Source organism: Xiphophorus couchianus, chromosome 2, assembly GCF_001444195.1.
Source record: "Xiphophorus couchianus chromosome 2, X_couchianus-1.0, whole genome shotgun sequence".
Taxonomy (NCBI): Eukaryota; Metazoa; Chordata; class Actinopteri; order Cyprinodontiformes; family Poeciliidae; genus Xiphophorus; species Xiphophorus couchianus.
Genome location: NC_040229.1, coordinates 33,780,670 through 33,795,555, shown reverse-complemented (window position 1 = coordinate 33,795,555; position 14,886 = coordinate 33,780,670). Strand labels below are relative to the sequence as shown.

Genomic DNA, 14,886 nt, shown 5'->3' with positions numbered 1-14,886 from the left:
AAGCTATGATTAAAGAAAAATAATACCTTAACACAAGTGTTGACAGTGTGAAGTTTGTCCATAAATTAAACATCTCAGCATGAGATTTGTGGTCTCAGCATCATCATCCATCCATCCATCCATTTTCTGTGCACCCTTGTCACAATCCTAAAATAAGGATCCACTTTGGGTGGCAGAACTCATTTACTAACTCAGCTCTTTTTTTTTAAACAGTTGATTGCGATAGTCACAGCAATCCTGTGGTTAACCAGACTAAAAAGTTTAATTGTTTCGATGCCCTATTAATTGTGTTGACAACATTCCCAAACAATTCATTTTGGGAGTTTCAATTATTTGTGAGGTTGTGGAAATGTTTCTGAAAAAACATTTCCACAATGTTTCTTCAGAAACATTGTGGAAATGTGGAGACTTTAAAAAGTGGTTCAAGAAACAAGATTCTCTTTTTCCTGGTTGCAGGTCACCAGAGCAATCAGCCAGAAGATCCGAGGTCTGCAGCATCGAGCCAGAGCCGTTCTGTGCCTGGGGAATACAGTTTTTGTCGATCCTATGGTGAATTTCTTTTTTTTTTCTATTTTATTTTATTTTATTGATTTTCAGAACTTTATGTGAACAAGAATACAAAAGCAAACACACAAAAACAACCCATCTCAAATTAACACGTAGTGTCTGCATGAAAAAATACACAAAATACGGACGTTCACTGATGTGATTTAAAGTAGAATGCCAGCAAGCTGTCAAAGGGAAGCAACGTAAATAATACATTGAAGGTAAAAAAAAAAAAGTAGTCAGTCCACATCTTCGGGTGATATCGCAGCTTATGTAAGAAAGATTGCAATGGTTTACAGATTCTCCAACATTTGTCAGACTTTTGATGAAGATCAGGAGTCAGTTTTTCAACCTTGATAATGGCAGAGATTTGTGATATCCACATGTCAGCTGTACGGGCCCGATGTGCTGACCATCTTGGTAGTATATGTTTCTTGGCCAGAAATAAGAGGATTACAAGCAAAGATCTGCATTAAATAGAATGTCTGGAGCATGACTAAAAAGACAGAAGGAGGGGGTCAGCTGGAACTATTTACCTATGTCAATTTCTTTTTTTAACCTCGTCTTTCAATCAAAGTTACATCTATTTAATAAAAATTGCTGCGCCGAGGGAGCCCTATGGTTAAAGCACTGGAGGGCTATCTCAGGATGAAGTACTATACAGCTATTGTATGTGATTAAATTATATGTAAGAATTTCACTTCTATTTTTTAATTTATTTTTTCAATCTGTCCTTCATTAGGTACGAGTTACTCAGATGCCAGGCACAAAAACATTTATAAATGAGTACAATGTGCAGACTGAGATCCTAAAGACGGGGATGGGAGTCAATAATCCCGAGCATCTGGACTTCTTCAGAGCAGCGGTTCAAGATAACAGCAGCAAAGACGGAGGTCACGCATCAAGGTTAGAAATAAAAGCTACGTTCTGAAAGTAAGCTGGTGGGTACAAATCTATATTTACTTTCCTGATGACAGTAAGTACAACATTTTTACTGTAATTTACAGAATGGGAGTTTGCTGCTTGGAGAAATGCTGTCTGTTTGCTAAAGCATTGCTTGACTCAGTTGATAGTTATTGTTGTGTTGTAAAAGTTCTAGTTTTGTAATGTAGTTTCATCATTCCGCTCTTTTGATTAATCTTAATCACGAAACCCCAAAAGAAATGTACTTATAGTAGAGCAATTAAAAACAAATGACAGAGTAATGTCAGTAAATGAAAACAAATCTTGGAAATACAAACTTAAAACGAAACAATAAGATTAAAACGCATAATAAAAGAAATGTGGTCAAATTTTAAAAGAAAACTATGAAAAAACTTCAAGGTACAGGTCCTTGTAGGTCCTCATGCCTATTGTCTTCATTTTATTAAAATGTTCCTCTAAATAATAGCATAATAAAACAAAGGATAAAAATGCATTTATTGTGTATGATAGTAATGTTAGGACCTGCCACAGGATGTTTGTGGGTCCCTACGGCCCCACGGCTGACCTCTGGACTTCAGGTCCTTGCTCCTCCACCAATGGACCCTAGACTCTGGTCTCCTCCGCCGTTGGGTCTGTGTCTAAACAAAATAAAACTGCATTTCCTGTAATCTGGGGAGTTTTTTCTTATTTCCTTATTAAATTGGATTTTAAAATGTGTTAGAATGATCATAAAATGTGTGGCAATGCAGATCCAACAACTAGAAGCTAAATGCTCATGTAAACATTAATTATGTGACGATTTGGAAAGAATTGGGAAATTCAGCAGAGATAGGCATTTAAGGTCTCACCAGTTGTGATGCCTGAAAGTAGACTGATCATATGGCAGGTCAGTCAGATGCTTATTACCTTTTCAGTTCCATGTTGGGTCGTCTTTGGATTCTCTTAGCTCTGTTCCTCTTGCCTGGAAGGCTCTTCAGCATTGGATATCATCAGGTCAAAAATGTGATCAGAGTACCATCTTGCTCAATGATTAAACTATCATTTTTGGGAAAAGCTTTGTGGTTCTGTGGGTTTTGTGGTCAGTGCACTGTTGTCCACCTGCCTCTCCATCCTTTTTTCACTGACTCAGCTATCAGTACTGGGTGAGAGAAGCTCTGTGTAACATTGGTAGCGCCCGATGTTGGTTAGTTTTTAACATATTGGTTTCAGTCTGATAAGTAAAACTGAGCCAATATGAACAACCGATACTGATTTTCATCTTGTTTGTGTTTCTAAAAGAGGAGAACAGGGGGTTGTGGTGATGTGGTAAATGTTCAAACTAAGATGTATCTGTATTTTGTTGATGTAACTGGTGTTTTAAACAGAAACTGTGATTTATGTCTACAGCGACAAAGACAGAAGAGGAATTTACGAAAGTCATCCTGCTGCCTCCTTGAGCCTTCATGAAAACGGTAAAATGGAGTTCTAACTCCACATGAACTTTTCATATATGCTCTGTTGAAAGCATCACAACCTCTAAAGGTGACATCCCATAAAGACGTAACTGCGCATTGGTCTGTGCGCCGAAGCACTTTCATTTCCACTGAAAAAGAAAATGGGGTCAGATCAGCAGATTAACTCCAAACAGGTCAGTATGGACAAGATGTGTAGATAATCACACTTACATAAGCAGCTGCACAAAGGTGTGCTGTGTAATTGTGGAATGCTTTAATTGGCATTGATGAATCTCATCCCCAATAAAAGGATTTGGAGGGAACATATTTTCAGAAACCATATTGATCTGCTGGGAAATGTTGATGATTAGAGTTTAGATTTCCCAGAGTGATCATCCTGGGGCTCTGCACAGATCTTGTCCCAGCCTTACAGAAAGAGCTGTGCTTTAATGGTTCAGCTGGAGCTGCTGACAGGTCAAAACAGTCATCCCTCAGTCAAGTCATGCCAGTTTTCTAAATGTGTCTTTGAATAGAAAGCCTTTCTATTCTTTAAATATGCAACTTGTATCCAGAAAAGTCCTAATAAATATAGAAGTCCATTGACCTGCTTCAACACACCATTCAGCCATTTGGAATAAACTTCTACATTTGCCACTCACACTAAAGGACTGTAACGCACTGCCTGTCTTTAATCTTTGCCCTGCTGTTCCAACAAGTATTACCACTTGGATTAATCAACACTGCCTTTCTTATTTTATGGGGTTTTTTCTGTAAAATGTATTGGTTTTGTTTTTTGTGAAGTGATGTTCCCTGAAATACACCTTTTATATAACAAAATATATATAGTTATTATCATTAGAACTACTTTAACTACTACAAGCAAGAACCATTGCTATGGTTATTGGGACACGTAGTGCCAGTTTTCCAGGTATTTATACTAATTTAGATATGTACTTATGGGTGGTGTTGTTGCGCAACACCCCCTCCCCCATTCTTTCTCTACTCTCTCACTCTCGTACTTCCTCTTCTGAGAGGGGAGATGTGCTACCAGCTCTCCTTCTAATGGGTTAATTGAGTTTCCTAAATCTGCTGGGATTTACCCTGTCCAGAACTGAAGTAAACTCTGTTTAAGCTGGTTTCGAGAAACGATTCGCCTGGTTTCTGACGGCCTACAACCAGGTTGGTTTTAGTGACTCGGGCGAGTCCCAAGGATGATGTTTTACATATGGGCTACCAGCAACCTAAAAACATTTTCCACTTTTTCCTCTCCAGAATCAAACATCATAGCTATTTTACAACCATCAAAGAACTTTAAGGTGACTCATTAACTGAATGTCCACAACATCTTTTAGATTTTCTTTATGCTAAATATTTTATTAGTAAGGCATTTTTGCAAGGGTCAGTACAGCTTAATTCAGTAGCAGAAATGATCAAATAAGTCAAATCAATCATCTAGTCTATCTTTCCCTACTGCTGACACTGAGAACTAAAAAGGGAACCTTTGAGAGAGACGGACGGAGTTTCTCGTTTTGAACCCCAGACCTGGCCTGATGATGAAGAAGGTGTTGCAGCAGGAGGAGGAAGTTGATTGGCGAAGGCAGGGATCTCTGTAGGTCTGATGAGCTTCTTCTCCGCATGGATGGTGAGGTCACACAGGACTTGCAGGAAGGAAGGCACCAGTTCTTCTTCTTTGCCTTTGTTCTTTGTCTTTGTCTTCATCTTTGTCTTTGGGGTCTGAACCCAGCTGATGAGAGAAGTGCGATTTGAAGCCACAGGTTGTGGGCCTGACGGGTTGGTCTCCATGAGCAGGACAGTCTTCGGCTCTGTGGCCCCGGCTCTTCTTCAGCTGCAGAGTTCTTTGTCCATCTCGATCTTGGCTCGAAGCTGCCTGGAGGATCCAACCAAAGGATCCTCTTTTGCACCCACCTTTTATAGGGTTTATCCACCCTTTTGGTGCGTTTGCATTGGCTAGCACTGATGCTGTGCTTGTTTCATTGGCTGACTGCTTAGACAGATGATCTCATATCCATCACGGTCTTAGAGACATTTCCTGATGTCTGTGCTAATGTCTTAGGGTTGATCAACCTCCTATGTCCCTTGCCTGCACGACCTTTTCTCTGAAACGTTTACGTTGTTCAATCTGTTTCTAAATAAGGCGCTGATCATCTCTGCTCTCCTGTTAGTTCCCCTTTTTCCCGTAACCTTTCACCTTTCACCTACCATCTACCTCCAACATATCAGTGATGTTTAATTGCAGTTACACCTTTTTACACCATTTCAAGTTCAATGTCAAAATCACATTTATAACTTCTTTAGCTTCTCTGATTTAGCATTCATTTGTAATTTTATAACCATACTCATAATCATTACTCTTATTATTATGTGAGTTATTACATATGTTTTCTGAAAAGAAACCAAGAATAATCCATGATTCTAATTATTTGATACCAAAGTTACAGTTGCTTGTTTTTCTTGTAAGTGTTCCCACAAATGTAAGTGTAAGTATTATTATAAGTAAATCAATATTAATATAAGTATTTTACTTTGAATCTTATCAAATTACTCAAAATGTTTAGATTTCATTCTTTAAAACTTTCATGCTTTAAAATAAGGAATAGTCTCAGCTATTTTTATAAATCTGCAGGCTGGAAACTTACTTCCTCTTTTTCCAGGAAACCTGCTTTTCCTGTCTCATGACTCTCTCTGACTGACTATGATTTCTTATGATTAGATAGAAAAAAGTAGAATTAAAGCAAAGTTTGCATGAGACAAAAACAACACACACAACCAGATTTATTTTATTGACACTTAAGTCTACTGTTGGGCCTTGATGTCACTTGAGTGATTCATTTTAAAGATAACTTTATTTATTATTACTGTTAAACTAAAATCTCCAGCATGGGGAAGTGGGATGAGCTCGGATTTTCTTGACAGTGGCGACAGGGCGGATCAGCAGCTCAGCTCCATTTCTCGCAGATTGGGATATATATGAAGGAAAGGTGCACAGCTATGTGCGTGCCCATAATTTTATACATAAGATTTTTTTGTTGTTCAAATTTGTCCCTACACTAATTTTTAATGTGAAAGCTGCACATTCTTTTCTACATGAGGCTCTGGTCATTTCTGCCCATTTACAGTAAACAGTAGCCATTCCACTGTTACCAACTCGGCAACTTTCTTGCTGTATTTAGCAACATTTCAGACAAAAAAATTGGTATTGGCCAAAATAGGAATCAGCAGGTCAGGCTTTTTAAAGATCGGTAATCAGCGATTGGTTAGAAAACTGCAATTGGTGCATCCCTAAACAAAACCATAAATATATTTATCAGTTCAACCTGGTGGTTAGTTTTCCTGGGGTAATCAGTTTTTGTGTTTACAGGCGATCCTGATGGTGATGAGCAAGTTGTGTCTAGAGATGAAACAGTCTGCAATGATCCGTCAAAGAGGTGCAAAATAATTTTTTTCTGTTAGATGATCTTTAGAACATTATCAAGTGGTTTGGAATTAGCACGACCTACTTTTAATACTAGGAAAGAGGATGTATATAAATGTCATGATTAACTTTAAGTGATCTTATTTTGTGGGAACTTCTTAAGCAGAAGTTGTTCCAGTTCTATTTTATTAAATATAAGAATGTCTTTTACGACAGAAAAGTGACTAGTAACATTGCTGATTTGAAAATGAGTTTTGAAAACTTATAGGGCTAATTAAAAGTGAAATTGCATTTCGAACCTTTCTTGTGTTCTGTCTGGTTGCATTTCAGTTTATACCCTCAGGTTGTTTGGTACCAGACCTGTGACTCTGTAATTGTAACAGTGAAGTTGATGAACCCAGAGAGTCAACGCTGTGATTTCTACACAGACAGAGTTGTCTACAGGTCGGTCATGATCACAAACCTAAGAGCTCACTTATTGTCATTCTGCTCAATATTCAGTTTAACCTTTATTTCCCACAGTATTAATAGTGGGTACATGCAATGAACACAGCCTGCCTGTGCAGTTTGAACACACGCAAATAAGTGTAGTGTTATGTTTTTCCTTTAATGTAAATTTGTAACACATCCACGTTTCATTGTTCGGACAATGTGTTACTTCAGTTATATTGTGTGCAATCTCCTGATGACTCCTTTCGGCCAGTGCTTGTCTGCAGGTGTCTTGTCTGATTGTTTATTCACCTTTTACTGGTCGACACACTGTCATATGTTTATTCACACTGTGGCCACATTCAGCCTTTTCAATATCTGAGGATCAACTCAGATTGGCCATTATAGTTGTTACTTATTTTAATTGTTTAATGCACTAAAAGTCACCTCAGTTTTTCTCAGGTAAACTCTTGTGTTGCCCAGGTTGGCTTGGACCGTTAAGTAATTTTCATCTTTTACCAGATGAATGTTGTTCTCTCGTTCTGCTCTTACAGGTTTTTGTCTGATATGAAAGATGTGTGTTAACCTCGTGATGCATTTGCTCATTTTTGTAAGTGACACTAAAGTCGCTTCTCCACTAGAGTGGCTGTAACCAGTTGAGCCCAAGTCCTCCTCAGCCAGAGCCATCTAAATTAGCAGATCCTGAATTTGCTAATTCATTACTTGAATGTTATGAAATGTTTTGTTTGAAATGCTCATAAGATGTTTTGCCCTTAAAACATTATGTAGGCTTCGTTTTATTCCATTTATCTTACGTTTGGATGTTTAAATTTCAGCTTATAGGCACTCTTTAAACACCATCTCAGTAATTCTGCTTCAGTCAAAGAATTTGTTGACTAAATTGTTAAATAATCATTTACAGGTCAATATCACCTTAATTTGGCAGTGATTAAAAAAAAAGTGAACTGTAAAACTGCAGTGTTAAATGCAATGCTGTCAAAAACGTGGGTGCACTTACGTTTTGTGCTGGTGCACCTAAAGAAAAGAAATTCAACAGTTCAACCAGTACAAAAGTTATTCTAGAGGCCTGTTAAACCTCATAGCGTAGCTTCTTTCATGATGGAGCTGGTGCATCACATACATCCCGGCCAAATGTTAGGGATGATCCTCTTATTTCACTTCCAATAACGATACAGATATCTATACATTGTAGTGATCACAATTATTTATTTATTTATTTAATCATGCCTGTCTTATTTCCTATCAGCAACGAAGTTATTGGTTGAATGAAAAATAATTCAGAATCTAAATCTGCCAGGCATTTGAATAAAAGTGGATTTAGCTGTATCTGTGGATACACAGAGGATCCAAATCAAAACTTGTACAGGTTTCTGTAGAACATTGTGGCAGCTCAAGTTCTGAACACCTCTAAAAGATTCCCCTTTCAGTGGTTGCCATAGTGTGGTACTAAACTCTGCCTCCATTGAAGCTGCTGATTTTAGACTGAAACGCTCTGCTTCTGTTTTCACTGAAATAAAACTGTAAAAGGCTTTCTCTTGTGTTCAGTGGCAGAGTGAACGGTCGTTCCTACAGGGCTGATCTGGAGCTTCACCAGAAAATAGAAGCCGACATTTGCCACTGGGAAATGAAGTCCAATCAGCCTGTTCTTAAACTGGTAAAACAGCAGCAAGGACACTGGGAGAGACTCATCAGGAGTAAGGTACCGAAATTATGCTGACTCTGTCAAGATTATTTCAACAGTAAGGTGGTACAAAGTGTGATACATGGTGGAAACATAACACAGTTAACAGACAACACAGAAAAAAACATTTTGTTACAGTGGCAGAATAAACAGACGAAATGAAAGGTTGTAATCCAGACCAGAATAAATCTATCCAGTGAGAAACTGAAACAAACGTTGGTGTTAAGAGAAAATGGTGACTTTAAAAAGTGGTTTCATTCCACAGAATATTTTTGTGAGTTACGACATGGACCATGTTGATGACGACGAAGACAGATCATCAAGTTGTAAGACAAAATCCGTCAAAGCATTTGAAAAATAAAAAAAGTAAAATGTTGGAGCTCATGCAGATGCTCATTGTGTTTTTTTTTGTTTGTTTTTGTTTTTTTTAGGTCTGTTTGTGGAGAATACAGGAGAGGATAGCTGCTATCTGAACTCAGAGAGCGGCAGCGAAAGTGACTGAACCCAAAATGTTCTTGTTTACATCTTCACCTCTTCCCTTTAAGATATATTTCAGATTCCTTTTGCAGTTGGTTTTATTGTTCTCATATGTGGAGTTTAGATGGTTGCCCTTAAGAGGCCAACATTCAGAATCTGAAATCTAGTTGTTTGGAAATTGTCATCTTTTTTTAATCTATTGTTTCGCAGATGAGCAAATACTAAAACATTCATTTTCATTCATGTACTTTGAATTTAGTTCTGGGGATATAGGTCAACACACATGACTGTTTTCTTCCTTTAAAAACAATTCATAATCACATTTAATGATAGCTTGTGACAGCGTGGGCAATTGAGAAACCGAATTCTGTTACTATTAACGTGTAAAAATTAAACAGAATTGAATTGTTCCCCCATCTTTTGTTCAAATAATTGCTTGGAAATGTGATAAATAATTTCATTACCTTTGAGCTGTTTCAAGTTGGGATCTAGGTAGGCTCTGTGCATCTTGTTGTGTATTATGTATGGAGGCAGAATCCTGACAAAGTTAAAAATAAATATGAAAATAAATTAATGGGTTGATAAAGTAATAAATGTGTCAAAAAATAAGAACTTTGCCAACTTCTTTGATTATGAAATGGAGCATTAATTAATTTAGAATTTTCAGCAATACTAATTTAACATCACTATCATTTATCCCGCCTGCAGTCCTAAGAGGGGTGGAGTAGACCCTGTGTGAGCTTTTTACCCTGTGCGCGGTCCCGCTGGCGCCGTACTGATCTGGTTTTTTCCTTCATGGTTTTGGAAACTGACAGGACTCCCCCATCACTTTTCTGCTGTCCGACAGTGACATCTGCTGCGCTCTTCCTGAGAGTCAGGCTACTACTGTGTGAGGCTTATCAAAAAATAAGAAAATTAAATGAAAATTATACTAATAAAATAATATAACTAAAATGGAGAATTAAATTTAAGCAATTTCTCCTTAGAGATTACTTGTCTGTTCTATTCAAAATAGTGATACGGTAAATTAATTCTGTTAAAAATTATCAACAAATATGGATGTTAAATTGTATAATTAAATTGTAAAAATATATATTTTTGGATGTTATATTTGGCACATGAATTACTTTATCAAGCCACTTATTACTTTCTCTGTTTATTCACAATTTTGTTAGGATTCTTTTCTAAACATATAAGGACAGCATGAAATTGGGAATTAAAATTACCCCGCTGGTGCTAGCGTGAGATTTGCCAAGATTGGTGCAGTCCTAAGCAAAATATGCAGCACTATTGTTCAGTCACTTCTGTTGATGTAATGAACACCTATTTATAACAAATGTCACCTCAAGGTATTTTACAAAACAAATGGCCTCTAATCATTTCTAGCTACATAAAATCTAATTTTGCTCAAATTCACAATAATCCAACTGGTTAAGATCCACGTTCATAGTCAATGTAATTGAAATTTACAAATTAAATTAATAATACAGTGCCAATTGGTAATTGTCTACTATAAAGAAGGCCAACCCAGTACATCAAGCCATTGACTTTTCAGCAATCATTTTCTCTGTTTTACTTTATACCAAACAGAAACGGACAAGGAAAAACTTTACTGATATCTTCAGAGTATTTGGTGGGTGTTTGTGTCATTGCCTTGAGTTTGTAAGTATGAAGTATAACCGACACAAGTTATGATTTGGGTTGACTACTAGTGTTGTTACTTTTTTATGACAAGGCATGTATATAAGTACACGTTGTTGATTGCCTTCTTGACTACTGTTCACAACCATGGGAGAGCTCTTAGAGGAACAACGGTCTGTTTTGTTTGCAGCTTTACCAAGTAAAACTGAGGCATTATAAAGCTTTATTTAAATCTGCAAGTAAGACAAGCATACCTCCTCAGCTGCCTTGTGGCAACTGGTATATTACTGTTACTTTGTTGTTGCAGTGCTGCATTAGACTTGCATTAAAATTATTTACACAGTTCTTCACATTTATATTTAAAATCATCTTTTTAGTTTGACCAACATGCTTCTTATGACTGGGAGTAATGGTAACAGTTTGAAGTGGCCCATCCAGTGACAGTCCTGGGAGCTTAGGGAGTTTAGTATTAGGAGAATGTAAAAAGGACTTCCAAACTGTAAGGCCTTGAAGAAGAGTGTCCAAAAATAGTAATGGAGATGGCAAAAAGTGCATGAGGAGTTACAGGAAAGATTTGGTTGCTGTCGTTCCTTTTCCATTGACTTTAGTGAATAATTCTTTGCATGTACATTTTGTTTTTGGATAAAAATGAAAACTATATATATCTTGTATGGTCCTAGTTTCTGGGAGATGCCTTACATTTTCCAATCAGAAAAAAAAATTGGTGGTTAAAGCTGCAGTAGGTAACTCTAAAAAAAAATGTGTTTTTTTTTTTTTTTACATATTAAAATTGTTACTATGTCCTCAATGAATGGTACGAGACAGATAATCTGTGAACAGAATCAAGCTTCTCCACCTCCTCCCAGTGCTACTATTGCGATCTGCAGAAATGTGCTGCTCCCAGTCAAAAACAGCCAGTCAGGAGAATCATAGCACTATAAATTACACTTATGTATGTGCTGCTCAATGTGCTAATGGTGGAGAAACAACTTACGGTTCCAGGAAAACTGTTTACCTGCTGTCATTGGTGACCGTGCTAACTAGCCTGAGCATTTGTGACAGGCTGTGTTATGGGGAAGAAGCTGTAGCACAGCAGAGAGCAAGGGGGGTAAGCAGCATGTACACAAGAATGATTGACAGTGTTTTTGACAGAGCATTGTATTTCGGCTAAGGGTGCACGGATTTCTTTCTCTTTTTTTTTTTGGCTGATTACCGATCTTTAAAAAACCTGACCTGCCGATTCCAATTTTGGCAAAAAATTTGTTTTTTTTTCCTTTTTTTTTTTTGTCTGAAATGTTGCTAAATATAATAAGAAAGTTGGCAATAGTGGGATTGCCAACTCAGCTATTGATTAGTGCAAACATGCAGACATGACCATGGCAGAGCAACAGAGGACAGTGGTTGATTTTTAGACCTTTTCCGAGGTTGATAAGATCGGTGGATAAGCTTGGCTTCACATGTAGGTATCAGCTGATAACCGGTCTCCCAAAATTGGAAAGGAAATTGGGGCCGATTTATCGGTGCATCCCTAATTTCTGCAGCTAGCATTGGGAAAATGCAGAAGAGCTTAATAGACACAGTTTTAACAAATATACACAAATATATTTTCTATAACAGTTCCATAAAGCAGGCTTAAGAGAAAAAGTTTAATGTATATTTGCCAGGGGTATGAATAGTTGTGGACGTAAGTGCCTGTGTAAAAGGAGTTTAGGTTAAAGCTGCAGATAGTAACTTTTATTTAAAAAATGTTTTTTGCATATTTGTTAAAACTGTCACTATGTCCTGTAAGTAGAATATGTACGGCTTTGTTGATTAATCCTTAAAATGAAGTTGTATCGACTTATTTTGTTAATATTCTGTATCTGTTGACGACTGAAAAGAAATGTATCAGTTGAAGAACTTTATGTACTTTTTCTTTTTGAACATTTGTTTGGATTCTGCAGTTTTACATTGTTTGTTGGATGTTGTTTGAATTATTAGTACATGCACTTTCTTTTCTATATCTCATAAAACAAGGAATTGATCTGCTCCTGCACCTGTTTTTTTTTTTTAACAGATAATTATTACAAAAGAGCATCTAGTCCCAACACCAGAACATATTTAGATTTGCAAAGTCATTTTTCTGTGTGGCCACCAAAGCACACAGAAAACACAGCAAAAAATCACAAGTGTGCCTGAAATTAATTTACAAATAATATATACAGTAGCTATATACAGTATATAGCTGGGGATTATTGGTGTTGCGCAATCTAATGGCCAATGGGAAGTAACTATTCTTGTGTCTGGCTGTTCTGCAGCGGATGCTACAGAATCTCCTGCCAGAGACCAACTGGATGAACATGGAGAGGATGGGTGGATCTATTTTAATATTTGTGGTAGAGTGAATATTTACCCCTAATGAAGTAACTGGAAAAACAGGTGCTAAACAAACATTTTATTCATCCAGAAAGCTGTTCTGTTTTTACTTTATGCAATATTCAGGCTTGGGATGAGGTAATAAACTGTATTTCCATTTGAATGCAGTGACTATATAGTGAAATGAGGGGAGTCTAAGCAATTCTGATTATTCACCAGGATTACCGTATTATGAAAAATATAGATTCCACTAACTGATTGCATCGGGTGACCAGTAGAGGTCACTATAAACCTTTGTAAATTAGGTATGTACACACACTAGTTAAAATAAAAGGGAAGCGCTGCGGATTACTGCTATTCTCAAGACCGTGTGCGCTATTTCTATGGGCTGTGGGTTTATGAGTCTGCTAGATGACCTGAAACGTATTGAACACACTGTAAACCCAAACAGCTCTGCCAGCTTCATGTGCTCGGTTCTGGTTTCGTTCCGGGGAAGAGGAGGCAGCCTGAGCTAGACAGCTGTTTAGCATCCAGGTGGCCGTGGCTCTTGGGAGGCTGCTGTGGGGCTTTGGCTCCAACATGCGGACGTGTTGCTAACCTGAGGGACTTCATCACTACAGGTAAACACACTCAGGGCGGGATCCTCCTTACTGGCGGACCTTTCACAATGGGATAGCTAGTTTTTTACGCTAGCGTGTTAGGGAAGCTAACAGTTGTGCAGAGCTAATGCTAACGGACTAGTTTCTGATTGCTGGATTTATGTTGCCTTTTGTTTACTGCTTCTGATCGCATTTAAATCGGACACAACGGAGCTGATTTACATCGGTGGGATTTCCTCTGTAATTAAAGGTTTTTAAAGTAATGGCTATGTTAATTTTTGTCTCAGATCAAACTTAAAACACGACGATACTACAGGTTGGTTTGGATTTTTGAAATGTAATGCAATTATAATCATTTTTTGGTTTGCATGTTACAGTTAGGTTTTTTTTCCGGCGGAAGTTGAGCTGCCTTCAATAGTTGACTGCCTTTAACAGATGCAGGTTAAAGGTGGGAATCGAGGATCAGAGAAGGTTCTATAGGGCCTCCTGCTGTTCATCTGATCCGTCTCACTGTCTGCCTCGAGGAATTAGGTTTCTTGTTTTTGACCAATCTGTGTCTGGACTGCGGTTTCAGCACAGAAATTCATTTTAACACCTGATGCTTCCTGAAGAATCACCCAGCATCTTTTCAAGACACATTCTACTAAACGGATCTCTTTAAATGAAGAGATCCCTTCTTTGTACAACCCGAGGAACAGCTACTGCATAATGGTGGATGCATATTTAGTAAAACCCTCACACCAAGCATACATGCAGCAACAGTGGAAAGAAAAAACTCCCCTTTAACAAGAAAAAGCCTCTAGCAGAACCAGTACGAGCAGCCATCTGCCACGACTGACTGAGAGTTTGAGAAGACGGACACAAAAATCAGAATAACTCATGGAGAAATACTTTCTATGTTTGCTACTTTAATATATCAGTACCAAACACGTTTTAGATGGGCTTGTTTTATTTTCAACTGAATGTTTGAACAGATACAATGCTGTGAAAAAGAATTTTCCACATTGCATCTCTTTTTGCTTCCCCCCTCCCCACACGTTTATGTCTCAGATCATCAAACACATGTTACATCAGTTTAACCGGAGTATGAAAAACATTTTTGAAATGATGATTCCATTTATTGAGAGAAATTTTTTTTATCTAAACCAACCTGCTTGTATGTGAGAAGGTAACCGACTCCTAAATTTAATAACTGGTAGGCTGTCATTAAACATTTCTGTCAATGTGGAGGAAATTCAGCACACTTTGAGAAATAGTTTTAAGTCGCAATCTATACTTCCTACCTTTCCAGGGTGTGATAAGTATGTAAATAATAGCATGGGGAGAATTTATTTTACATTTTACCCT

The 14,886-nt window shown here is 37.5% G+C and overlaps 2 protein-coding genes across 4 annotated transcripts in view; both read left to right on the top strand.

Moving 5' to 3' along the window:
* tdrd12 (tudor domain containing 12) overlaps positions 1–12,564 on the top strand; it is a 41,453-nt gene extending 28,889 nt beyond the window's left edge. For all 3 annotated transcript variants that reach the window (XM_028029110.1, XM_028029094.1, XM_028029101.1), the window contains 8 exons: positions 457–549; positions 1,289–1,452; positions 2,857–2,921; positions 6,283–6,349; positions 6,667–6,780; positions 8,332–8,485; positions 8,733–8,793; positions 8,899–12,564. In XM_028029110.1, the coding sequence (XP_027884911.1) occupies positions 457–549; positions 1,289–1,452; positions 2,857–2,921; positions 6,283–6,349; positions 6,667–6,780; positions 8,332–8,485; positions 8,733–8,793; positions 8,899–8,969 (789 nt within the window). In that variant the 3' untranslated portion in view covers positions 8,970–12,564. The remainder of the gene's footprint in view (positions 1–456; positions 550–1,288; positions 1,453–2,856; positions 2,922–6,282; positions 6,350–6,666; positions 6,781–8,331; positions 8,486–8,732; positions 8,794–8,898) is intronic.
* Positions 12,565–13,245: 681 nt separating this feature from the next.
* ankrd27 (ankyrin repeat domain 27 (VPS9 domain)) overlaps positions 13,246–14,886 on the top strand; it is a 32,251-nt gene continuing 30,610 nt past the window's right edge. The window contains exon 1 of the mRNA XM_028042398.1: positions 13,246–13,560. The gene's annotated coding sequence lies outside the window, so the exon portion shown is untranslated. The remainder of the gene's footprint in view (positions 13,561–14,886) is intronic.